The sequence below is a fragment of the Miniopterus natalensis genome, chromosome 19 (assembly GCF_054644295.1).
Source record: "Miniopterus natalensis isolate mMinNat1 chromosome 19, mMinNat1.hap1, whole genome shotgun sequence".
Taxonomy (NCBI): domain Eukaryota; kingdom Metazoa; phylum Chordata; class Mammalia; order Chiroptera; family Miniopteridae; genus Miniopterus; species Miniopterus natalensis.
The window spans coordinates 37732268-37757896 of record NC_142099.1 but is presented as its reverse complement, the minus strand read 5'-3'; the positions used below and the strand labels follow the sequence as shown (position 1 = coordinate 37757896).

At 57.6% G+C, this 25629-nt stretch overlaps 1 protein-coding gene across 1 annotated transcript in view; it reads right to left on the bottom strand.

Annotated features, from left to right (window-relative positions):
• Window positions 1–5997: 5997 nt before the first annotated feature.
• The window catches only part of RXRG (retinoid X receptor gamma), a 34604-nt gene continuing 14972 nt past the window's right edge, over window positions 5998–25629 (bottom strand). Inside the window, exons 3-10 of the mRNA XM_016214074.2 lie at window positions 18925–19069; window positions 18013–18192; window positions 12798–12958; window positions 12576–12705; window positions 11539–11671; window positions 10371–10462; window positions 9105–9210; window positions 5998–6145 (exon numbers count right to left, since the gene is read on the bottom strand). Coding sequence (XP_016069560.1) covers window positions 5998–6145; window positions 9105–9210; window positions 10371–10462; window positions 11539–11671; window positions 12576–12705; window positions 12798–12958; window positions 18013–18192; window positions 18925–19069 — 1095 coding nt within the window. The remainder of the gene's footprint in view (window positions 6146–9104; window positions 9211–10370; window positions 10463–11538; window positions 11672–12575; window positions 12706–12797; window positions 12959–18012; window positions 18193–18924; window positions 19070–25629) is intronic.

Below are 25629 nucleotides of genomic sequence, written 5' to 3'. Positions count from 1 at the left end.
CGTCCAGGGGAAGCGCTTCTGCCGACAGAAATCCGACAGGCAGCGTGAACCCTGAAGGCAGGAGATCTAGAGTGGGAGGCTTGACAGAGAGTTTCAATCTTTTTGCTCATTTTTGTAACCCGTTGGTATTGTTTCTTTTCAGCATCTGACTAGCGCAGAGAAGCAGAGGACTTGGGAGGGGACGGTTCCTGCAACAGGGCACTGAGCACCGAAGACTGCGTGACGTTGTCCCTCCTCCTAGGGTGGTGGCGTCTCCTCCCGCCGCTGGACGGAACCGTCCTCACACACTGGCGGATGCTATGAACACTCACCAAGGTCTCAGGTTTGCTTCTCCTTCTGAGCACGGGTCCCTCTCAGTTGGGTGCTTGCACCCTGCTTTGGCCAGTGACCGGTGGGTGTGGTGATGCGCATTCTGTGGGGGGGAGACCATGTCACAGGCAGCCCTAGTCTCCCTGCTTTCCTTCCCTGCCACAGTGACCGGAGTCTGGGGTCCAGATGGAAGTGGAGCCTGTCAGCGTGGACCCTTGGTGTCTGCCATCAACAGTCCCACCTCCGCCATAGCCCCAGAGCCTGGAGTGTGGGGAGAAATGAGGCCTTGTTTGTACATGGACATGTCGAGCTCATTACAGCAGCAAGAGTAGCCTGGCCTGACCCACGCGCAGCTGAGGCAGCGGGTGTTTCCAGGAGCATTAGCTCGTGTGGCCGCACGGTCGCCCTGCGGGCCTCACCCTCCACGAGGCCAGGAGTGAAAGGTCAGGATCAAAACCTATCCTGAAGCCAGTTCCCTCTGCACTGGGCGGGGAGGTCTCTCTCTGGAAAGGATCCGGCCTTCGTGCCTCCCCAGACCCCATGGGGCCCACAGCCCTTGCACTGAAGCCACGACTTAGGTTTGGATTGTTGTGACCTGTGGCCTCGTGGGCTTTAGGATTCAATGAGGTGTCAGAAAGACAAATCAACACTCTCCCACCAAAGAGCAGGTTTGGAGCTGGCACACGTGGCCAGGGTGCGGCTGAGTGAGGTCAGGGGGCCCCGAGGGCGCCATGCGGTGGGCGTCAGGCCTTGGCCAAGGGAGCTGGCAGTCACGGGTGACGTGAGATGGGACCAGTGCTGGAAGACTTGGGTGGTGAGTCACCTACTGGGCCCCCCGCCCAGATGTGCAGCAAGCATGCTGGACTTCTACTCGCCCTCAGCACACCTGGGAGCTTGAACAAGAGAAGTGGCTCAGCCAGTTTGGAACCAGACAACTTGTGTGGGGCGGGGGGGTAAATACCCTTATTCAGAGGAAAAGCAAAATGTGCCTCTGGCTGGGACAACTCCAGACAGCTGTCCCCTTATAACGTCAGCTATCCTGTGGGTAGTCAGCTTGTTCAGGGGAGGAAGTGTCTGAACAGAATAAAATCCATATTTTCTGGAAAAAAATCACAGGCTCTGAAAACCGGGGTTTGTTTCTGTCCCACAATCTGCTGGGGGGAGGGGCTGATGTGACCCGCACAGTGCAGGCTGTCAGCCCCCTCGCCTGCGATCAGCCGTCTTCCTGGGGGGGGCCATGGTATGTGATGCAGGTCCGGGCGTCCCTGAGCCTGAGTTTGGGTCCTGCCCTCTGCCGGCCACGTGACCCTGAGCGGAGTGCGCTGTGACCTCCACTCAGGGCGCTCGAATGGCTCTGCAGCCTGGGAAGGGCCAAGCCAGCCGTTCACACGGGCACTGAGGCCAGGAAAAGAACAGCAGGAGTTGTCCCTAAACGTGGTCCCACTGAAGCCGCACCCAGTCACTCTCAGAAGGCCCCACTCAGCCTCTGAGAAAGAGGCTGTCAGTGTGGCCCTGGGAACATCGCTGCCTGGGGCTCTGTCCTTGGACTTTATAGGTAACAAGAGGGCTCAGCCCTCCCTGGTCTGTGCCCCCTCCAGCTGGTGGGGGGCTTGCAGGTGAGGAGAAGCTGGTTCCTTCCCAGAGCAGACCAGGGCCTGCTGGAGACCTTCCCCATGGGACGCCCCTACTTCCCCACAAGACCCCCATCCTCCCCTGGGAGACCCCCATCCTCCCCGGGAGACCCCCATCCTCCCCTCCGAGGCTCCGTCCCAGGCTGTCCCCTGAGGCTCACATGCCGCAAGCTCTGGCCAGGGCCTGTTTGACCTTTTGAGTCCATTTAAGGCTCATTTTTCAAACCACGGCTTTTCCCCCACTTTCCAAAGGTAGAGGTTCCCACGAACCTTCCGTGCCCCGAAACGGCACAGAGCGAAGACAGGTTGCCACTGAGTTTACAGGGAGACACTTCTGAGCAGGCCAGACCCAAAAGTACCCGAGCAAACGGTGCCAACAGCCTCGCACACAATGACCGCGGGCTCACTTTTCGCCCTTTTCGTTAAAAGCGAAAACCTCTGGGCTTCTCTCTGAGGGCGGGACAGGTGCTGAGGTCTGTCCATCTGTCCTGCGAGAAGTGGCCTCAACGAGACCTTCGGACAACCAGGCAGCCGCGTGCCCAGAGTTTCCCTTGGAGCCACTAGGTGCCTTCCAGGGAAGCTGCGGGTGACGCCCAGCACCCTTGGCAGCGACGGTCCCCCTGCGGCGGGTCCCCGCCTCCCGCAGCCGCAGGGATGGGGGAGCCTCTGGGCGCCGGGCCAGGGCGCGCTGTGTGACCGCAGCTGGCCGCGCCGACCGGCCACCCGGGCCATGGCCAGGGTTCCCACGGAGGGTGCGAGGGCTCCTCCGGGGGCGGGGCGGGCTCTGGTGTCCCCTCCGCCCTCTCACAAGCTGCAGGGGCTCCTCTCCAAGGCCCGGGTGGAAGGGCGGGGAGGGGGCCACACGTGGAAGCAGAGGGCCCCTGCCTCAGGTCTGGTCCCTGAGGAAAGCAGAGGCACGTGGAGAACAGAATCATAACAGCGGGATAACCGTGGATGGTGCCAGGTGGGAGCTAGTCCTACCCGGATGGCTCGTAAGGTTCATAAACGTCTAATCACGATGTTGTACACCTGAAACTAATGTAATATTGCATCTCGACTATCATTGGGAAATAACCTTTTTTAATGGAGGCACCAAATAATGATAAAATGACCCAGAGAGAGCAGTCAGGAAACGCGCTGGAGATGTGGCTTTGAGCTCGGCTTGGAGAGGAGCAGCTGGTGGGAGCTCGCCGGGCGGGGGGGGGGACCTGAGCAAGGCCTGCGCAGCAGGGGGGTGGAGAAGGAGCTAAACCAGCGGCCAGCGAGCGTGCCCTGGGATGTGAGAAAGAGGAAGCACAAGTTTTGGGGGGCCAGCCACGGAGAGCCTTGGTGGCCCCGTGGAAAGGCCCAGGCCACCTCCGAGGACACACAGTCACTGCAGCTGATGCAGAGCGAAGGCCTCTGCCCAGGGGAGGGGGGAGTGGCGCCGGAGGCAGAGGGACTGGCGCCTGAGGAAGACAGTCGGGGGGCGCATGCCGGGCACACTGACTAGTGCAGCTGGCGCTGTGAACCTCTAGCCTGGGTGTGATACGGACCGAAGGCTCCTCTCTTCCAGCAGCGGCCTCCACACCTGCTCTGCTCAGGTATTTCTGCCCCTTCCCGGGTGATAGGACCCCGGGCGAGCTCAGAGCATCCCAGTCAAAAACTCCCATCAAATCCAAACTTCCTCCTCACTCAGCTTCAAAGCCTCCCCTGTGGGGCCTGCACTGGAGGGACGGCGAGGGACGGAGGGAGGGACGGGCGATGCTCTGTTCCTCCTGCTCCTCCCTCCCCTCCCGCCCCCAGGGAAGGAGGGGGAGCTCCAGCCATGCCTCTCAGGTGGCGAGTGCCCACCAGATGGCTCTCATTATGGGCACAGGTGAGCTAGTCCTTCAGGAGGCCCCGGGAACGTCACACAGGAATCGGGTGTGGGCACCGCGTGCCCTCCCTGACCTCGCGCTTCACGCGGCAGCAACCTCCCTTTGACCCTTGGTCACAGTCCACAATAGTTCTGCCCACAGCCCTTACTGCTGGGGCATCCCCTTGAGCTCGGTACCTTCAGATGGCCTTCTAGGGCGTTCACTCGGCCCACAGGAAATGCCACATCCTGGCCACTCACTGGGGCCTCTCTCCCTGCCCCTCTCTCACCCTCAAGATGGCTCCAGTCTGCGGAGACTCCTGGTCAATAGGGGCATCGGTTTCTGTGTTCAAAGGCATCCCTCACGCCCATCGGCAGCTGTTTCTGCCCCTGGGACCCCTCCCCTCCCTGCAGGAACCCATGTCCAGCCTGGTGAGGGTTCCGTTGTGGCTCCTCCATTGGCTTGGGGGTGGGGCTCCCTCCCCCCTCCTGAGTCCCTGGGAGGGGAAGGAGGTAAAGCCACAGCTCTGCTCCCCAGTCGCCCTGTTCTCCGCAACTCTCTCCTTAAACCTCAATCTCCTGGGAATACAGACTCGAGGAGAATGTAAGGGGACAGTCCCGGGATCCGCTCATAACATCAGCCAGGCCTGTGTGACGCGCCTGGCAGTTCTGTCTAGAATATGAGGGAACCTCCTGGTCTCCCCTCGGGGCTTTAGCCAGAATCCTCAAACACGAGGAAATCCCACTTCCCTTTCAGTGCCGTTAGGGGTGCTGTAGAGCAGCTTCCTCAGTCTTAGTGCTGCTGACATTGGGGACACTTTTGTGGGGACTGTCCCCGGCATGGTGGCGTTTAGCAGCATCCATCACCTCTGCCCTGTGCATCCCCCCCCCCAGGGTGTGACATCTTCGGTCATTGTTAAAAGGGTGGAAGGTGAGGACAGAGCAAAACTGCCCCCTGGTGAGAAGAGTAGACAAAAGGGAGCCATTGAAAGTTCTTGAGCAAGGGAGTAACCTAAAATTTCACCCAATATCGTGTGGTTGGTTTCACTGAATGGTATGAGCTGAAGTGGTCAAGGCCAAGAAATGTTCACAGTGTAAGGGGCATGTTTTGACACCCCCTGGTGTGCAAAGTACTGCCATCACCTCATCTCAGCTTCCACACCAGCCATGGAGCAGGCAGGGCCCCCCTCCACTGAGGAGCTGTGACCGTGGAGCACAGGCTTGTGCACTTGCTAAGCCCCGTTTCTGCAAGCGGCAGAAAGGTGACTTGGAAAAGCTGGGCTGGACAGGCCGCGGGGCCGTCGGGCAGACACAGCCCCTCCCCCCCGGGGCTCACTGGCCAGCAGCAGTGGCTCCCAGGGCGAGAAGCCACGGTTCCCTCTCTCTCCCCTTTAGGCACAGTGGCGGGTTAGGCAGCGACCGGGAGTGAAGCTGGTAGACGCTGGTCGTCTGCTCTTGCTGCTGGGGGTTGACAGGAACCCCAGGCTTCTCTTTTTCCTTCAAAGGGTGACACGTATCCCCAATAGGCAAGGCACGTACGGGTCTGCGACATAGCGTGTGATCAGCACACGAGGGATTTTGCTGTGTTTCTCATTTTATTTTTCCCCATCACCACTTATTCCCCCTACACCCTCCCCCCCACAATAGCCACTCTGCTGTCCGTGTCCACGAGGAACCCCATTCTTTAGTTACTGTGTCTCACCAACTCCCAGCACCCAAGGGTCTTCCCCATCAGGAGACCCTCTTTCCTCGGCCTTATGCTCAGAGCCTCCAGGACCAGGCTCCTTCGGCTCATTATTCTTAGGAGGGAAAACAAAACACAGAGCCAGCTGACTCTGAACAGTCTCCTCCGGTGTCTCCAGGGGCTGCCCTAAGCCCCCCCCCGCCCCCGCCAGCACTGCCCAGAGCAGATCCTTCTGCTCTCATTCACCCACTTGCTTTCCGTGGCAAGTGAAAAAATACTGTAAGCCAGTAATGTGTAGAGAGGCTGCGTGAGTTTTCCCAAGAATGTCTAGAAAGATCCCCGGCCCTTAGATAGCAAAGAAGGGTGTCCTCTGACATCAAAACTCCGCCCAAAGTCTCGTGTGTAGAAAGGTTTCTTTATTAGAAGCATCACATTCCGGGAACAGGAGGGGTGGGTGGGAAGTGGAGGGACCTGGCGGGGCGGGGTCCACACACGCCTGCCCTGAGCTCCCCCGGGGAGGCTGCGCCTGGCGAGGCTCAGGTGACCTGCAGCGGGGTCTCCAGCATCTCCATGAGGAAGGTGTCGATGGGCGTGTCCCCGATGAGCTTGAAGAAGAACAGGTGCTCCAGGCACTTCAAGCCGATGGAGCGCAGCGCGGGCAGGCGCAGCAGCAGCTTGGCGAACCTGCGAGGAGGCGGGGGGTTGGGGCCCGAGCACGGCTGCTGGGCAGGGGCAGTGTGGCCGGTCCTCTGCACCATCTGTGATGGAAGAGGGAGCCTGGAGGGGCCCGGGGAGTCAGAGAACCTAACCCTGGGGGCATCAGACACGGGCTGGAGGACCAGTCATCTTCTTAAAGGCGGCAGTCGGACCCCATGACCTCTCGGGACATTTTCAATGAGAAGAGTTGAAATGGGAGCTCTGACACTCCCTGAAAACATGTATGTTTCCATATTCAGGCTTCAAGGAAAGATCACGACATAAGAGAAACAGAACGGCACCAGCTAGAACGTAGCATTGCTCCTCCGCACGGAGAAACGGAGGGTTACACCAAGGCCCGCGCAACCCTCCAAACCCAGTCACGGCCCGGGGTGCGGCGGCCAGAGTCTGCTCCCGCGGGCAGCGAGACGTGGGGGACGTGGGGGACGTGGGGCCGGACGGACGGGGCTCCACCACCAGGGGGTTTCAGGGATTTCAGGAAAGGAAGCGGCTTCCTCGAGAGGGTGCAGCGTTAGACTAACTCCGGAAATACTTTTTACTCTAAAAATGCCAGCGTTGCAGTTTGCAAGGTGCCGAGCGCACTGTGCTGTGGCTCCCTTGGCCGCCTGTCCCGGGCTGGGGAGCTGAGGTTGGGGCTCGATTAAACGCTCCGTTCACAGCCCGGCGGACCGCCGCTGCCCTGGGCACCCTCGAGCCTGGCCCTGTGGCGTGTGTTCTGGAAAGTGTCCGCCGGGTGGCAGCACTCTACCACGGAGAGACGGGCGCGCCCCACCTGCCAGGTCTCTGCAAACCAGAGGAGGCCTCAGCAGGTACCTGCCTGGCTTTACCCGGGCACATCCCCGATGGAGCTTCGCAGCCTCAGGGTGGTCACCCTGCGTGTCCACCCCCAAGGGGCACTCAAGGGGCCCGGCCTCTACGTGCCCTCACCCTGAAGCCCCAGGCTCTGCCCTAGTCCAGACAGTAGGTGTGGCACCTCCCCCAGTGCCCGGAGGCAGCCCAGCCCCCCCCAGCCCCTTCTAGGGAAAATGGGCAGGTCCCAAAGTTTTCAACCGAAATGCCAGCCCCAGGGCAGTGACTAAATACATCGGGACACATCCACCCTGTGAAATTCTACAAAGTCATTGAAACGATAATGCTGCGTCTGCCGGTGTCTGGTAAAATGCCTGGCAGGGCTCTGGGCGCACTCGTGCGGCTTCAGAGCTGTAAATACCCATTTCCATGTCTACACAAGGAGACCGAAAACAAGTATACTCAGAAAATTTACAACCAATTCTTATTACCTGCTTTATATTTTAAAAATATTTTCCTTATTTCCTACCAAGGCAGCTCTGCTTTTATAACAAGGAAAGGAGAGGTTTGGTCTGAGGGGGGTTGTCTGTGTCGTGTGGATTTTTGTTTGTTTGTTTAGTTGGTTGGTTGGTTTTAAGATAAACAGCATGGCCTAGAATCAGTTTCTGGAAGAGGCTGAAGATGAGCTTAGGTTGCCACAGAGCTGGGAGACTCGGCAGAAATCACCCTACACAGGGCGAGTTCGCGCCCCTGGGTGGAGGCTGAGCTGACGCCGGCAGCCGGGCCCACCTGTTGGCGGGCCCTTCAGTCTCACCTGCTGCAGGTGAGTGGAGAAGAGGCTGCCAGGTGTCCACCAAAACCCTCCTGCCCTCCTCCCGTGCCAGACAGCTGACCCGCACTACGGGCTCCTTGCTGGTCATGTGACAACCTTAGCGAAGGGAAGCGAGTGAGGGGGGGAACCTTTCCCAGTGGAGGTGTTGCCCACAGAGCCTCACCTCTGTGCCCTCCACCTTTGCCCTCCATCCTCTGAACACAAAACACGGTGTGGCTCTGGGGCGTGATGGAGTCAAGAAGGAAGAAGCCTGGGCCCCTGAGTGACGCTCGGGAGTCACCTCTTCTAGTTCATTGCCCAGCAGGACTGACCCGTGAGGAGGAAGCGAGCTTCTGCTGTGCCCGCTGCTGAAGTCTGGGAGGCCTGGGGTCCCGGCTCCCTCGCCCCCACGGCTGAAGCCCACCCGCTCACGCTGGCTCACAGCCTCCCATGAAAAATGGCCCAGCCTCTCGGGGCCAATGGATAGGAACTGGCTTATGACCCAAGAAAAATAGCTCAGCGGAAATCACCCTTCACGGAGGAATCAAAGTCATTAGTGAGAACTGGGAGCCTAGAAAGTTAGTGCTAAAAGCAAAACTAATAGTCTTCAAGGCAGTTTTTTCAAGTTTTGTCTTCAGTTTTCTGTGAGATTTGAATATTGTAGACTCTCGAAGGAAACTTACATTTAGCTGTGCTTTGGGGGAATATTTGAGAAAAGCACCTTTTAAAGACCTAGGAAGACCTGTACCAGGAGATGGCCTACTAGTCGGAGAGCTCCTGGTCAAAGCCTTTCTTTCTGACGAGGAGCCCAGACCCAGACCAGCACCTTGCCAGAGGTCACAGGGATGGCAGCCCGGGGCCAAGGTCACCTCTGCTGGCTACCAAAGCCCTCTCCAGCATGGGGCTCCAGGGGCAATATGGTCACCCTGGCAATCCCAGCCCTTTGAAATCAGAGACCTGGGCTCCTGTCCAGGCCCCACCTCGAACCAGCTCCGTGACCTTGAACAAGCTCCTGACCTTTTCTGAGCTCTGTGCCTGGTCAGAATCAGAGATATTGAGACCCACACTCCTTCGTTTGCTTGCTCATTCCTGCAGCGCTTAAAGACGCACCCTCTTTGGCAGGCACAGTGTTAGGCTCTGACCGTGGTAAGCGGCAAACGAGAGGGAAGACCTCCACTCACGGAGCCAATGTTCCAGTGGCTTTCAGCTTGTCATGGAGACGAGGTCCTATCTGGGAGCCATCTTCACAGTGCCCACTGCCCACCGCCCCCCATCAGTGGTGGCGAGGCCGGCTGCGCCCATCACTGCTGTGCCCCAGGGCCTCACCTGCCTGGCTGGTCCGGGTACTTCTGCTTGGTGTAGGCCTCGAGGGTGGCGTAGACCTTCTCACGCAGGCTCTCCACCTCCGAGGGGTTGGATAGGCCCTTGGCATCTGGAAAAGGTGCGTGACTTAGCCCCGGTGACACCTTCCACAGAGGCCCACGCCAGCCGGACCCACGCTGAACGGGGAGCAGCTGTGAAACGCTGCTGTCCCCTGTGTGCATTCGACCCCAAACCTGCAGGATAACGGTTCCCACTGCTGACTCCCAGGAGGACAGTTTTATCCAGGCCATTCCAGTCCCTTCACGCTGTGCCTACTATGTGCTAAGCATGGACTGAGTGAAGAGATGGGTACACAGCCAGGCAGAGCGTGTCCTGCATTAGTGAACTGAGTGCCGATTCAGGAGATGACACAGGTGCGTCACCTAGCACGTGGTTCCAGCACCCATCTCCCCACCACAGCCCATCGGGGAAGCTGTTCCCCTCCCCCTGACCTGCTCTCTTCACGGGCCTGCAGGACGCCCCTCACTGGTCCCCTCCCCACCTCCCTCAGGGCCCCTTCTCAGGTCCTGTCCGAATGTCCCTTTCCCCGCCTCCAGGGCTTAGCCCAGCCCTGCACCCTCTTCTCCGCCCACCTTCCCCTGCTCCCAGATGAGCTCACACCTGGTGCCCAGCCTCACACGCAGGTGTCGGCTGCCAGAACTGCAAGACAGACCTCTCTGGTCCTGCTCCCCTGAACCCCAGACTCACAGAGCCATTGCCCCTGGGAAGCAGTTCTCGGAGCCCACCCTCCAGCTCAGACTGCAGTGTCCAAACCAAAGTCCTCACTCCTACCACCCGCCCTCAAGACCCCATCTCCATAAACAAAAACTCCATTTCCCCAATTGTTCAGGGAAACAAAACAAGAAACCTGGGAACTATATTTAACGCCTCTCGTTTCACGTCGGTGAATCTACATCTAATCCATCTTCCATCGGCAATTCCCACTGGCTTTACTGAAAACTCCCTGTGGAATCTGACCACTCTGACCACCCCCTCACTACCATCCGAGATCAATCCCATCTCTCATCTTCCCACCTGCCCCCAAGCACCCACGCCCCACGCCCACAGGACTTCCCGAGACAGCGCTGGGAGCAGAGGCCATGAGGAGCTGGCCTTCTGCCCTCCCCAAGGACAGTTTCCTGGCCCTGTGTCCCCTGTCTCGGCTGAGCTGGGGACCAGGAGTGTTGGCGCTCTGGCCGCATGCAGGAGGCTGAGGACCAGGCTGTCAACCTGGGTTAAACAGGACGATGGCCCGCAGGCATCCCAGCTCCGACTTGTCCATCTGCATGTCTTTCATCTTGGAGACCAGCTCAGTCAGGACTCTGTTCGTGGGAGACAGAGACAGGTGATGAGAAGATCGGGCGCAGGCCAAGGGCCGATGGCATGAGCGTGACTGACCTTTACTCTAGGCACCCCGTTTCCAGATGATGGGCTGGGTACGCGGGGCTTGGGGAGGAGCCAGGCGCAGCCCCTGATCTCAAGGGGTCACGTTTAATTGGAGAAACAGACATGGAAGCAATGCGCAGCGGCAACGCAAAGGCAGTAACGCCATGAGCAAAGTCCAAGCAAACACGGGGGGGGGGGGGGGGGCTGGACCCTGAGGGCTAGAGCAGGACGAGGACACTGCGGGTCCAGGAACGCGGCAGGGGCCAGCGTTCGGTGACAGGCAGGAGCCTGCAGACACCATGAGGAGGGCAGACCCAACCAAAGACCAGGCTGGTCTCTGCGTCGACCCCGTGGTGGGAAAGGACACAGTCGTGGAGACCCCAGGTGGACGTGCACGTGGCCATTTATGATGCAGCTGGGGAGGGGCCACAGGGCCCTGGCTTTGGACAGAGACCAGCTTCAACCTCACCTTCCTCTCCCCGCAGCCATCCACCTCCACTCGTTTCATTCATTCCCGAGTCACAAGGCCAGATTTCCCTTGAGCAACATTTAGGGCGCAGAGCCCCAGCCTGAGGCTGTCACCACCTGACCAGAGGCCCTGCTGCCGAGTCCAGCAGAACCTCCTCCTGACTCCCCGGGTCAGGTCCTGCCTGGCGCCCCTGCCCCCCTCCCCAAGGAAAAGCAGTTCAACACCCCCAGCGCCAACTTACTAGGTCATGTCAACAATCCAGTCTCTTCTCTGGACACCCACAGGGCCCACGGGTCGTCCCATCTGCCCAGCGACCATCTGGCCTCTGCCCGGCTCCCCCTCAGCCTTTCGCCTCACTCCTCCCTCATCTCTGGGTTTCCATTCTCATCAGCCTCGTGGTCTCTGCTTCCAGCCTCGGGCGGCTGTTGGCTCTGTCCGTCCCACACCGGTCGCTACCCACAGCACACGCACCCACGCGCACACACACATGCACACACACGCACACGCGCATGCGCACATGAGCGCAGGAAGCAGAGGAGACACCTGTCAAAGATGGAGCCCACGCCAGCGCTGTGGGCGCTGCTCCGGTGCACGTGCAGACCCGTGGCCAGGAGGATGCCGTCCTGCACGGAGACCGAGCGGTGGGAGAAGGAGGCGATCAGGAGCTCGTTCCACCCTGCGGGACAAGAGGCGGCCTGGAGGCAGCGCCAGCCACGCTGCTCCACTGAAAATCAGCCCACGCGGTCATGAAGCCCGGGGAGGTTAAACACTCGCTCTAGACAACGCCGCCAGTGAGTGAAGAAGCCGGGGTGAGACGGGGTCCCCTGACTTGTGGCCTGGCACCCCCACAGTCTCCCCAGGGCAGCCCAGAAGGGTAGCCTGAGGACAAGGGCTCTGCTTCCCCAGCCAATCAGCAAATATGGATTGAACAGGTAACAGGCGACAGTCGCCGTGTTAGCTGCCATCTCTGGCCCCCGGACCCAACAGCCTGGTTTTGTGTCTGCGGCGTTGTCTAGCGGTGCCCGGCACGGACGCCGTAGCGGGCAGGCTCCCGATGCTCAGCCTGTCTTCATGAGGGGACCTGGCAGACGTCAGCTGCACTGTGCCCCAGAACCGGGAGCCAACCGGGGTCCCGCACAAAGAACCTGAGCCGGGAGGGGCCCGGGTGCAGCCAGCTGAGCCTGGCGGAGGTCCGGCTCCTCTCGCCCCCTGCGGAACGGGTACCTCCACTTTCCTCTTCATGCCAATAGCGAGGCTGCAGGTGGGCCTCAGTCAAAGCACTGAAGGCCTGAAAGTTAGACGCAGCTGAGGCCACGCAGAAATCCACGTGGGGAGAGGCTCACTCCTCCACTAACAGATGTTTCGCTGGGGAGTGGAGGCGTTTGGGGAGGGCCACCCAAATCTAAGCGCCTACAGATGACGTGAAAAGACAGCCCCAGAGGGTTAGCCTGCCGTCAGCATGGTGCACAGCTCGGCTGGGTCGCAGCTCCTCCGAGTCACTTGTTTTACTCCCAAGGGCAACTTCAAAAGGGCAGCCCAGGTGACTGTCCCAAGAAGAAACGAACCCCGACACCCCTTACCTGCCCGGAGCAGGATGACCTGGTCCTCCAGGGTGAGGTCGGAGAAGTGGGGGATACGCTTGGCCCACTCGACAAGGGTGAACAGCTGCTTGTCGGCCGCGTGGCAGATGTTGGTGACAGGGTCATTCGTCTGAAATGGGACACGCATCGAGGGTGGACCCTGGGCCCCGGCGCCCCTCCCCCTCTCCCCCGCCTTCCGGCAGCGGGCCATGCGCCACGTACGGAGCTCTCCGTGTTCATGTCCCCGTAGGACTCCGTCTTCGGTTCCACAGCAAGCTCGGCTTCCAGGATCCTCCCCACGGGCATGTCCTCGTGGCCCCCACCGGCACCCTCCGCCTCGCTCTCCGCCCGCTCCCGGCTCCTCTGCCGCTCCTCTTGCACCGCTGGCGTACAGAAGGGCACAGGCGTCACCCTGCGCCCGGGCGGCGGGGGGGCGACCTGCCTGGGCCGCCCGAGTGCACAGTGGGCGTCGCCGCGGTGCTGAGGGGCTGCGGTGGTGCGGACGGTGAAAGGGACTCAGCTGCTTGCTACGCCCAGGCGGCCGGGGCTCTTCAGCCCACCTTCTCCCAGGCCCGGCGGCCATGAAGCTAAGAGGTTTCCTCTGCGGGTTTAATAGCTTCCAGTTCCGCCCGCGCTCTCCTGTCCCTGTGGTCCCTACCCTTCCTCCAGCTGCTCCCTCTAGTAACCCCTGGGCATGCAGGGGGCTAAGGGGCCGGCACCTCCCGCCCCCCTCAGGGCCATTAGCTCTGCAGCCTGAACACAGTCACCCTAGCGAACGGCGGGTCAGGGGAGCTCTTCAGGGCCGCGTGGGGGTTTCATGAGTGAAGGGGGGAGGGAAGTCACCTGGATGACACCCCAGAACCCTCGGCTGATTTGGGGGTGGGAAGGGAACACAGGTGAAGCTGGAGCTGCAAAATCCCGCCCCCCCAAACTGAAAACTTCCACCCAGGCTCATCGCCGCCCTCAGCGCCCTCTGGGCCTGCCTGTCGGAGGGACGTGAGGCGGCCTCCAGCACCCAGAAAGCGCTGCTCCACCCTTACCCCCGAGCAATGGCTGAGTCCAGCACTGGGCAGTGTCCTAAATCCCAGGCCGAGAAAACGGCAGCCTGGGCTGGTGGCTCACGTGGAACCCAGCCACAGCCGCTCCACTGGTCCCTTGGGCCTCTCAGCCTCCCCCCCTTCCTGCCACCGTCCACGCCCAGAGCTCCTGCTCCCTGAGGGGCTGGTGGCCACGAAGGCTGCGGAACGGACCAGAACCAGCGGCAGGACCTTGGCCTGTCCAGGGAGCGAGACCGCTGGTCCCGCAGGGAGGTCGGAGGAGCGCACGGCGGCCTCGCTCTCCCGGCCCCTCGTGGACCCACCGAGAAGCCTCGGTGACAACGTTCTTCAGTGAGGGGACGGGGCCAGGGTAGGAAGGCAGGAGCGGAGGGACGAAGGGAGAGAAAGCAGGGCTGAGGGAACAAGAAGACAGGGAGAAGAAGGGAGAAGGGAGGAGGGAGGAAAACGGTGTCTTGGGCCAAAGCCATCTTTTCCAAAGCGGCCTCTACCACGCCCTAGTTAAGCCACACTGGACGCGTCCCTTAGCCTGCCAGGCCTCAGTTTCCCTATACGGAAAGGGGGAGCTGTGGCACTTGGCTGAGACTGTCCTGTGAGGAGTCAGTGAAATGACTGTAAGAAGTTCACAGAAGGTGGCTGTTTCCCCTGGCCGGCCCTCCGCCCCTCCCGGGTCGTCCCCTGATCGGCCCGGCCTCCGGCACGGCCTTCCCCTCTCCTCCTTTCCGTCCTGGGCCGTCCTCCTTCACTGACAACACACAGGCGCCACCACATGCATATTTATGATCAGTGGCATTTACTGGTTGAAGCTGAACACGTCTTGTGTTAATTTTTCAAGGTAAGTTAATGGGCTGCCATTGCTCTTGCTTTTAAAAGCCGGGGAGACGCAAACGAAGGGCAGCCCCTTCTGTGGTCCTCGATTGGTTCCCACCGCAGAGTCGGAAGAGGGAAGGAAAATCACCCTCAGGTCACAGAAAAGAACCTTGGCCTCGGAGAATGATTCTAATCTGATTCTGCCATTCATCCCGGGATCCTTTGCGTGGATCCCGCCATTCTAAGTGAGGAGTCGTGTCTGCTGTTGGGGGGAATCTTCTATGTGGCAGACATTCTGAGCTTCTACATACATCAGGGCGCATCCAGGGGACACTGGGTGACCTAAAATAGCACCAAGGTGGTGGAGCTAGCAAACCACCCAAGCCCACCTCTAACCCCTCTGCTCTGCCTCCAAGGCTCTGGACTAGCTGAATTAATAAAGACCCCAGGGATGTCAAATACTGCCCACAAATTGTCTAAAAAGTAATCCATTCTCTAACTCTCCAAACTGCACTGCATGACCAAAAATGATGGAAACAGAACTTCCCCAGAAACCCCGAGGATTGTTCGGCGGCCTGGAGGTCGGAGGGCCCCAGTCCTCCACCAGCTCTGCCCTAGGCCCGCTGCGTAAGCTTAGGCATGTCCCTAACCACCAAGAGCGTCTGTTTCGTCTTCAGGAAATGAATGTGTTACATCGGAGAACAGCAAATGCCCATTCCAGCTTCACCATTATGGACCCTAAGAAGGTGACAGGTCCCCCTGGCCCCAGGCAGGTGAATTCTGAGCCCCATTTTCATTTAATTTCATTCGCTCTGTCCCGCTCCCTAGGAGTGTAAAATCCGCGGTTGCAGTTTATTATTTTTGTCCTCAAGAAGGTGTCCAAACGGAGCCCCAAATTCTGTAAGCCAAGGCCAGGCATGACAGTGGTGAAGGTGTTAGAAAGCGGTCCTTCCTAGGACGAGAGGAAGGATTGGCCTCTCTCTGTCCGAGTGAATAGTTCCGCTTCCTTTAGAAATCTCACCACTACTCAGCTTCCCGTCACTCCTGCTTCTCCACGTCCGTCCTAAGTGCAGGAGCTAGAACTGGACCATTGTATGTGAATCAGAGCAAGGCTGGGGTGGAGGAAGGCTGCCCAGGCCCCCATACTCACACGTCCTTGTTGGAAGTACTTCTGTTTGTTTGTCTGTTCGTTTGTTTAATGAAAGAACCGCTCTTCTCACCATTTGGCTTGTGGGCCACTCTGACCCTGACTGAGCCGAGGGCGACTTGGGTTAGGGTTACGGCCCTTGTTGCTGTGGTCGGCTCCTCCTTGAGTTCTAGCCGACACACAGCCCTCTGCCCGCCTCGGGTCAGCACGCCTCGGCTGTGCGGGTGATGGAATCGGCACAGAGAGCCTCGACAGCAGCCATCACCTCACGTCCTTAAAAATTCTTTTTCTTGTGATGAGAACCCTTAAGATCTCTTAGCAACTTCCAAATACGCAAATGCAGTACTATTCACTGGAGTCGCCATGCTGGGATGACATCCTGGGACTTATTTACCTTATAACCGGCGTTTGTCCCTTCTGATCCCTTCACCCATTGTGCCCACCCTCCACCTCCTGCCCCTGGAGCCGCTTCTTGGAACGAAGCCCTTACCTCCCGTTAATTCAGCGATTCTCGGCCCATGGGCCGCGAGAATGTCTGAAACATGCAAACCTGACCGTTCAGCCGGGGCGCTGACCTCTCCTCCCTTAGGTTGTGAAATAGTAAAAGAATGACAACAGCTAACACAACAATAGCCGTCCAGTGTGAATGAATAGAAATTATACCTATTTTTTGCCAGGTCGGCAATAACTATAATATATTTGTTGATGTGTTGCAGAATTTTAATAATTAGCTCATGTGCAGTGAGATGGAAAAGGTTGAAAAATCACGGCTTTAATTCACCTGTACGTACTTAACACAAAGTATTATTTTTCTAAGTAAACCTGAAACTTCTCTCACCTGTCCTGGGGGAAATGGCCCTGCAGACACCCTGCCCCTGGCCGATGGGAGATGTTTTGGGTCATTAATCGGGCGTGTGGACTGCCGTGGTGGTGGAAGCCACACAGAGTGTCAGCTCCACCCTGGGGGGAGAAGACAGTGCCCAGCAGCTGCTCGCACCTCCCTGTCGCCGTCTATAGGCTCGCAGCCAGGGGTGGGCACTGGAGGGCTTGGGTGGGGGATGGGGGACCTGGCCCAAGTGATTGCCACCTTCCCCTGGATCCTCTGTCACCGAGAGATGTGGGAGACAAAGGTGGAAGCAAGGAGATGTCTTAGGAGCCTATCTTTCTTACAAAAGACAGTAGTGGCTGGGATCATGGTGAAGACAGTCCAAGTCCTGAGACTGGAAAGATTCTAGACATATTTTGAGGGAGAGATAAGATGTTTCTCCCATCGAATGTGCTGCATCAGAGAAAGAGGGGATCTAATGGCTTTTGGCCTGAGCCACTGAGAAGCGGGTGTTTCCTGACGTGGGGACTGGGAGGTGAGCAGGCTGCGAGGCCAGGGTGTCAGGAGCCCAGGTTTGGGTCTGTCAGTTAGAGTCTCTAGGTAACATGAGGGCCGTCCCGGGTCCTAGGTGTGAGCCGGGCAGGGAGGAGCCCGCCATGAGTTCTGCTCTGGGCAACGAAGACCCGCTCTCCATTCATCCCTGGCCGCGCCTGTCCCCCTGCTGCCCAGTGGTTAGGGCTGATACACGGTTCTGAAGGGCCACCCGAAGGTTCTGGGAACAGCACTCCTCTCCTTCTTGGGAGCATTCTCTCCCAGCAGGGACTCAGACACCCTTTCCTTTATCAGTCCGTCGGTGAGCCCCTCTCCTCACGGCAGACGAGCACAAGGCGCCACCTGGGACTGACCAGACACCTGTCCCTACTTCCCGGGAGGCAGGACGGCCACACTTGGACATCTATTCAGTTTGCTAATTAGCAGCCCATTCAATTTATGTGTGTTGTTTAAGGGGAAGACTTTTTGATCTTATAAATGAAGAGAAAGCATTTTCAGATTCTCTGACTCTGCCCGATGCAGCTGACCCATCTGTACCTGGAAAGATGTTACAGTTTAAAAGGGCACAAGGGCGGTCTCTCCGAAGGAGCTGCTAAGCCTGGTGACTGGTAACGACGCCAACCCCAAAGACCAGGGCGCTCACCCATCTCAGGGGATCTGCACCATCTCCTGAGAGCCCAGAGTGTGGAGCCAGCAGGTTTTCTCTGCGGGACACGCAGGACGAGAGGGAGACATTGGCTCCACCCAGGTCAGCCTGCAGTCCCTGTGTGGGGAGGGCGCCAGGACCCGTTGGCTCTCTGCCATCGGAAGGGTCCTGATCAGGGCCATCATCTGCGCACAGGACAGGAAGGGGCAGGAAGCTACCCCTCCCCCCTTTCTCCGGGGACACAGTCCCTAGGGAAGGGGACACCGACTGCAACACGGGAAGTCATGGTCTGCAGCCTCCCCGCCCAGCTTCCTCCCACGGGCTCCAGCCTGAGTCCTGCGTTTGTCGTTTGTCCCCCCGACTGGGCGAGCGGCCCTGCGGGGCCAGGGGGCGGAGCCTACCTTCCCGCTTCATGCCCATGACCAGGCACTTCTGGTAGCGGCAGTACTGGCAGCGGTTGCGCTGGCGCTTGTCGATGAGGCAGTCCTTGCTGTCCCGGCAGGTGTACAGCAGGTCCTTCCGGATGGTCCTCTTGAAGAAGCCCTTGCAGCCCTCGCAGCTGTACACGCCGTAGTGCTTGCCTGCCGGCGGAGCCAGGCCTGGGGTTCCTTTGCTTCTTTCGTTCAAAGGAGCCCCTTGCCCCCATCCCCCGCCCCGGAAACTGGCGCATCCCCCGGGCAGGAAGCAAAGGATGGCCCGGCCCGCGGAGAACCGGGCGGAGCCCAGCCCCCGAGGCCAGCGCACCCTTCCCGGTGCCCCCTCGGGAGCGGTTCTTTGGAATCGCCAACCCCGAGCATTATTACAAAAGTGCCCAGTGAAGATTTTGTTCACATTTATTTTATGAAACAACTCTCGTATTTAGTTGGACAAAGTGTTCTGTCGCCATCCAAGACATCATGATCCTTAACAGTGGCTGTGCTCGGTGATATTATCCAGCAGGAAGGGGCCCTCAGCTCACTAATGTTTCCCCACAGTTGAGGCCCAAAGACTTAGGAACCTCCCCCTTAAAAGTATTGTCCTTCTCTACAAACTGGGAACTGGCCTCTGACTTATGGGTTTTTTAAGTGCTATTGCCAGTTGGGAAATAAATCACTATATGGTCTTCGTAGCATAACACGTGCGACCTTGAGACGTGACATAAAGTCTCATGGAAGCTGGCTTTGCTGCACCCAAAATAACCTGTCACAGGTTTCGGTTCCCTTGTCGTCTGTTCCACAGTTCAGTTTCCCAGGGCCCCAGCCAGGGATGGCTCGTTTGTGCCTGGAGAGCCAGCACACCCACCCATACAGGTGACAACCATCACCCTCACGCACCTGATGATCTGTCCCCACAGATGGCACAGATGTGCTTGACCAGAGACCCGGGGCTGGTGGATGGGTAGTTCATGTTTCCGATCCCAGGAAGCCCCGGTAAGGGCTTGATGTCCTCGGAAATGCTGACACCGTTGACCACATTGAGCTGCGAGAGAGAAAATACAATGAAACACAGAGCCAGGTAACCCCAGCGCCGAGGCCGAAAGCCACCAGGCGTCCTCAGGAGACACAAGGTCTGTTTCAGGAAGCAGTTTCTGAGCAGAGAGTATCTGAAAAGTGCCTCTGTGGGGTGTGAATCTGGGGGAGAAAAACCGTGAGCAGAAGAAATCATCTCTAGAAGCCTAACCCGAAAGCCGGGGCTGCCTGAGTCTCCGCTTGGCCTCGCGGGCCGCCTGAGCTCTGAGCTGGGAGTCCACACGGAATGGTGCTCACTCAGGTCCGCGGTGCCTGTTTAAGTTTTGCATGAAGTACTGACTTTGTTCCAAAGAAGCCACGGCCCTCAGGCAGACCCCAGGAGGGCCGAGAAGGCAGCCTGTGCATTCATGTAGTCACTCAGCAGCCACACCTGAGCCAGCAGGGCACAAGGGTGGGTCAAATGGGAGAGAAGATACGTGTATGGTCATCTCCAGGGGCCACTGAGGATGCTGAACCACCTGCCCGAATGCACCAGAAATGGGGCAGAAAGCCCCACGTCACATTTTGAAAGAACAATTGATCTTCCCATGAGAGTACGAAATCCGTGGACCAGAGTCACTTTGCCCACTTTGTCTTCCCAGCGCCCACCGTGGGCCGGGCACATGCTGGGGACCCAACGAGGTGAACATGTGACCACGGGAACCGTGCATGCCCCCCTCCTCACCCCCTCACTGTCAGCATCAGCTCCTCGTCACCCATCCCGCGTCCCGGTGCTCTTGGGGAGATGCCACTGCTGAGGGGTTTGTGCTTTTCCAAGTAGATGAGTTAACAGAATCCCTCTGGCAGCACGTCTTTGTGCCCATGGGCACGGGGCACATTCTGGGCACCACGAAGGGAGATACAAAGTCTAGAATACCTGTCTCTGGTTCCTCACGAAGGCACCATCTCGTCAGGGAGTCAGGACAAGCACCAGAATTGAGAACACGCTCAAGAAAACCCAGGCGAAGAGGGGCAGTGTGTTTTGGTGGCCCATGAGGCAGCTGGTCACTAGCTGGGGTTGAAGGGCGGTCCCCTGACTTCTGTATGGTCCATGTGAACTGTGAGTCACTCTGTCTAACCCAAGTGACCGTAATTCTCACCTGAACCAAAGGTAGGATTTTCTTCCTGAGTCAAGGCCTTTGGGACAGAAGGGTGATAAAACATGAAATACGGCCCAGTCTGAGTTATGTTCCTTTTAAATTTACCAGCTTTGCAAGTCACCACGCAAATAATTCTGAGCACAGGAGGTGGGCAGAGGTGCTGTGATGAGGCAGAAAGAAGACAGCCGCAGCGTCGTGTTCTGAAATCAAAGTTGTCAGGAATTTTTTAAATTAATGTACATGAACCCTGGCCACGTAGCTCTGTTGGTCAGAGCATCGTCCCGATACGCCAGGTTGTGGGTTCAATTCCTGGTCAGGGCACATACAAGAATCAACCGACGAATGCATCAACAAGAGGAACAACAAATGGATGTTTCCCTCTCTCTCTCTCTCTTTCTCTCTTCCTTCCCCCCCTCTTTTTATACAAGGCTAAGACAAGGCGTCTCAACCTCATATCCAGTGTTTGGTTTGCTGTAACACAGCGCTCCTGAGCCCTGCACGTACCCCTGGGAGCTTTGAAATAATATGACGCCTGGATCCCAGAAGTTCTGAGCCAGTGGGTCTGCAGGCCATCAGTGCAGGTAAAGCTGTGCGGCCAGGGTTAAGAACCACTGGGTCGTAGGAAAACGTCGCTGGGAAGTCTCACAGGCCTGGACTGACTCCAGTCTGCCCTATTGCTTACACGACTTCAAAGAAGTTTCTTGTCTCCTTTGACTCAGTTTCCTTACTGTAAACTGAGCGTGGGAACACCTAACTTAGAGTGGCAGGAGGACTGATGAGAGAGCAGTGTAAAAGGCCAAGCAGGCTGCCTGCATACACTACTATCATCCCAATAAAACCTGGTAACTCAGACAGAATTCTGAGTGTTCATTACAAGCCCACTTCTGCTACATGCTGGGAGTTGTGCGGCAAATGAGGCCATACTCACCAAGGGGATTAAATGATTCCATTTCTTAGTTGGGATGTCAGATTATTTGATGTTGTCATAACACTAGGTCATTATTATCTCTAGACATGTGATCCATGCGTCTTGATTTTTAAGAAACAGGGGAGGTCTCTACCAGTGTGGGTTCCAGGCACCATTCCCTGAGTGCCTCCAGGAAACAGACATGAGCAATTAGGTCCCCCCATGAAATGGGAGCATTTTAGGTCAGATGAACCAAAAGAAAGAGCCCTCTAGCTGACCATGGCTGTCCCTTAATCCTCAAATGAGCAAAAAAGGTCATGGGAATGAGGAGGCCCCATTACCTGGGCTCAGGAGGCCATCTCCCCTTTCCCTCCCACTCCTGTCTCCAGCAGGCCCAGGGATCACAAAACAGTAATTATTGTCATTACTGCCATTAGTGCCACCATCTTTGGGAAGCTTGCTCAGCACTAATTAAGTATTTTAATTCTCACAACAACCGTATGAGGGCTTCCTATTTTCAGATGAGGAAATTGAGCCTTAAAGTGGTTTATTCATTAATTCATTCATTCATCGATTCATTCATTCAGAAATCCTGTCAGGGTAAAAAAGGAAGAAGACACCGGCACTGCCTCCAGGACCTGGTTGTTAATGAGATTAAAATCAGGATAGTTTAGGGAAAAAAGATCATGAGAACTGAGATTCGGGAAGACTTCCTGAAGGAGGTGGCATCTGAGCTGGAACTTAATGGCTTTCACTAATGGGTAGGATTAGGATGGGCCAGTGACGGGCAAAGGCTCTGAGCACAGAGGCCTGGAAGGTATGTGCCCCGGGCATGAATGGGGGCAAGGTGGGAGTTGAGCTGTGACAGAGCCCGGAGCTTGGCTGCCAAGCTGGGAGCACTGAGGAGCCACTGGAGGTTCTGAGCAGAGGAGTGATGCTCCCCACACTCCACCTCGGGGCAGCAGCACGAGGAAAGCCTGGAGGAGAGACACGCACAGGCTGCCACACCTGCCCAGGTGCCAGGCTAGGTGCCTTCCAGACCAACAGGTTGGAGGCACAACCCAGGGCTCCTGGACCCTGGGTGTCCTTCCTCCTTCACCACAATGTCTGTCTGATAGGGCAGGAGACCCTGGCACCTCCTGGCCCTGGCAGCTGCCTGCCCCACCTCCCTGGCAGGAGCCCCTCTCCTCCCCCTCCCCCTGAGTCCAGGTGGCAAGGGAGGGGCGGCTAGGACAGGGGGTCGATGCTCTATTCTCCGTGTGGGCTCCAGGCAGTGGGAGCTGAGATTGAAGGCAGCCAGCAGAGTGCAAAGCCATTAGCTGCCTGGTCCCAACCCCCAGTCCCCGCTGTCTCCTTCCATTAGGAGCAGCCCCACGGAAGGGAGCACGTCAGGGCCAGAGGCATCAGGCTCCAGCTGTTCCTTGAGGCCGGGATGGAAACAGGCCCTGGGCCCTCATGGAACACTGGGCCCCCATTTCTGAGCCACTTTCAGCCCCAGTGACCCCACTGAAGGCACATCTGCAGCCTGGCGGGCTGCAGGAAGACCCTCCTTTCCGGGAAATAGGCTCCCTCTAGTGGCAGCAGTGACTCTAGGGAGGGCCTTTGTCATGAGGAGTCAGGGCCTCCCACAGGGAGAGAGCCCTGGGTTCTGGTGCAGACCCCACTCCCTCGCCGTGCGTGCTATGTGATAGCGATCAGGCCCCCTCCTGAGACTCCGTCTCCCCAGCTGCACATAGGTGGGTGGTTCTCACATCGGAGGGTGTGGGTAGCAGGTGAGAGGGGGCAGGCTGAGGAGGTGTCGCGTCCTGCCCCCGGTTCAGCCAGACCTGTTTTTATTTGACGTATCTATTAGGTTTTCAAATAGGATTTCACTTGAAGAAAAGACGTTATGGCTTAAACTCTCTTTAATCATTAGACAAGGTGATCTATAAGGTCTGCTCTAGCTCTAACGCATGCACTTGTTACGACAATGCAAACACCGAGGGGGTAGTAACTCAGGCAGCAATTGCCCCCGGGCAAGAATTATCACAGACAGGACCCAGGAGGGGACAGAGGGAGCATGCCCAGGACACGCAGGGCCTGCGCCAGGTCCAGCCAGGGGACATCACACTTACAACATGCAGCATCACGCACACACACATTCACACAATCACACATACACAATCACACTCGCACATACACTCACACACAATCACACACACACATTCACACACACACTCACACATTCACACAATCACACATACACACTCACACATAAACTCACACACACAATCACACTCACACATACACTCACACACACATAAGCACATACATTCACTCACAATCACACACACAAAAATCACACAATCACACATACCCTCACACACACACTCACACTCACACATACATACAATCACACACACACAATCACAGGCATATGCACACACACACTCGGAACACACTCACGCACACTCACATTCAGGAAAATGTGACCTGGATCACTCTGTCTGAAAGCTGCATGAACATCTGCCCGAGTGCACATTTGGTGTGTCTGGAAATTCCTCATCTACTCAGATCTCACCAGGGCAGGGGCAAGGTCTTACACGTTCTCAGGTCTCCAGAGCTGGCTGAGTGAATGCTTGCTGAAATGAACTTTCTCTAGAACCCCCAGCAGAGGACACCCGAATCAATGCTCACCCGGGTGTGTAACAGATACACAGCCCAGGTGCAGAATACATCGCGGAGGGACAGTAAAATAATCTTCACCGCTGATTGCCATAGAGCACTGCAAGTGCCTAAGGAGTGATTTTTCAAATCCATGTCTCCTTTGATTTTCATAAATATTACTGTCAGGTAATCGGGGCAAAATTTGTTACCCCACAACAGAGGACAAGGACCTGAAGGACAGTGGTTTGCAAAGGGTGACACAGCCCTTGTCCCATAGAATCAGCTGAGCTCCCTTCACTCCTCCAGACTGAAGATCCAGCAAGAGCGAAAAGAGAAGCTCAAACCCAGAGTGGCAGATCTCAGGACAGGGGACCGGCCTGCTGCTCCCACAGGGGCTGCACCCGCATCCCCTTGCCCCAAACCGTACTTACCCCAGCCCGGGTCACGGGGCGGGCATGTTGCAGGACAAGTCCCACTCAGCCCGGTCAGCCAGGATGCTCAGGGACAGCTAGTCAATGGTTCAGAGTCTCACTGGAGTGGCTAACACGGAGGGCACTAGGTGTCCCGTGTCCTCTAACTAAGTGGGCCAAGTGTCGCTGCCGTGGGGTTCCGGAGCCCCAGCCCACACGTGGCCGGTGCCTGGGCCGCCGAGCTCCAGCAGCACTTGGCAAGCTGAATACAGCTCCCAAAGCCAAACTTGGCCTTGGCCTCTGCACACAGCCCACTTGGCCAGGAGCAGGCTCTCTGCTGACCTTTCAACCCCAATCCCTCTGTACAGACATTTGGTCCAGGAACAGCAGCCCGGGCTCACACGGCCCACACGGATTTACGGGCCGGCTTTGGCTCCATGGGCCAGAGTGTGGTGGCTACAAGCAGCGCTGGGGGACAGTGCTTGCCCACTCCCCGCCCACAGCCCGTCTCGGTCCGTCATCTCGCCCTGTCTACTTCTTCGTGGAGACAATGGCTGCTGCGGAGCTCGTCCTGCACTCGTCTGCGTTTGCCTGTCTCGCCTGCTCCATGGTAACTGCCACGCAGTAAAGACTTCAGCCCCATTGTTCAGACCTTATCCCCAGAGCCAGGGACAGGGTCGGGCGTCTGCACGCAGGAGGACCTCATAAATAGGCACTGGGATGGATGAACTCCCTCTGCAAAATTTTATTTTGTCCCAGAGCCTTACCGTACCTTTCTGTCTCCAACCGACGGGCTCTGACCTGTTTCCCTGGAACCCACTGACGTGAAATAAAGTGAATCAACAAATGTCTTGAGGGTCCTGTGTTCGGAAGGTGGGGCATCGCCAGCTCTGTAGTTACAGGAGTGAGAATGACATCGACACACACCCATCGCCACTGCTGTCCTATCCCCATTCCTCTGAACGATCACATACCCTCCTGGACCCATGATGGGGAGGTCACAGGTCCCTTTTCCATGGTCCCTTTGGTTCTAGCCTCCACCCATGACAGCACTACAACTGAGCCTTGCGTTACCTGTATGACGCAGCTCGTCCTCCACGAGACCCCCAAGGGCACTGATTCGCTCCTAATTCCTCACATGTGTGTGATTTTGTGACACATATAAAACTGGGGATTGATTGTTACACAGCATCATTGCACAAGAGCAGACCACTACAAGCTGGCATTTCAGTGTGACACTGCCAGAAGGAAGTGAAAGGAATTGGGCCACCCTCTAGGTGCCTCAGAGCAACAATGCTGCATCCACCATGCACATCCCTCCTCTCCTGAGAAGCATGAACCATGGTCTCCTGGATCACTCGTGTCCTCGGTCCTCTGGGGCTGCAGTGCCTGAGGACATGCTTAAGGAAGGCCCGCAGGATGGATGTCCGCACAGACTGCCCAGGCCCTTCAGCAAGCACACATTAGG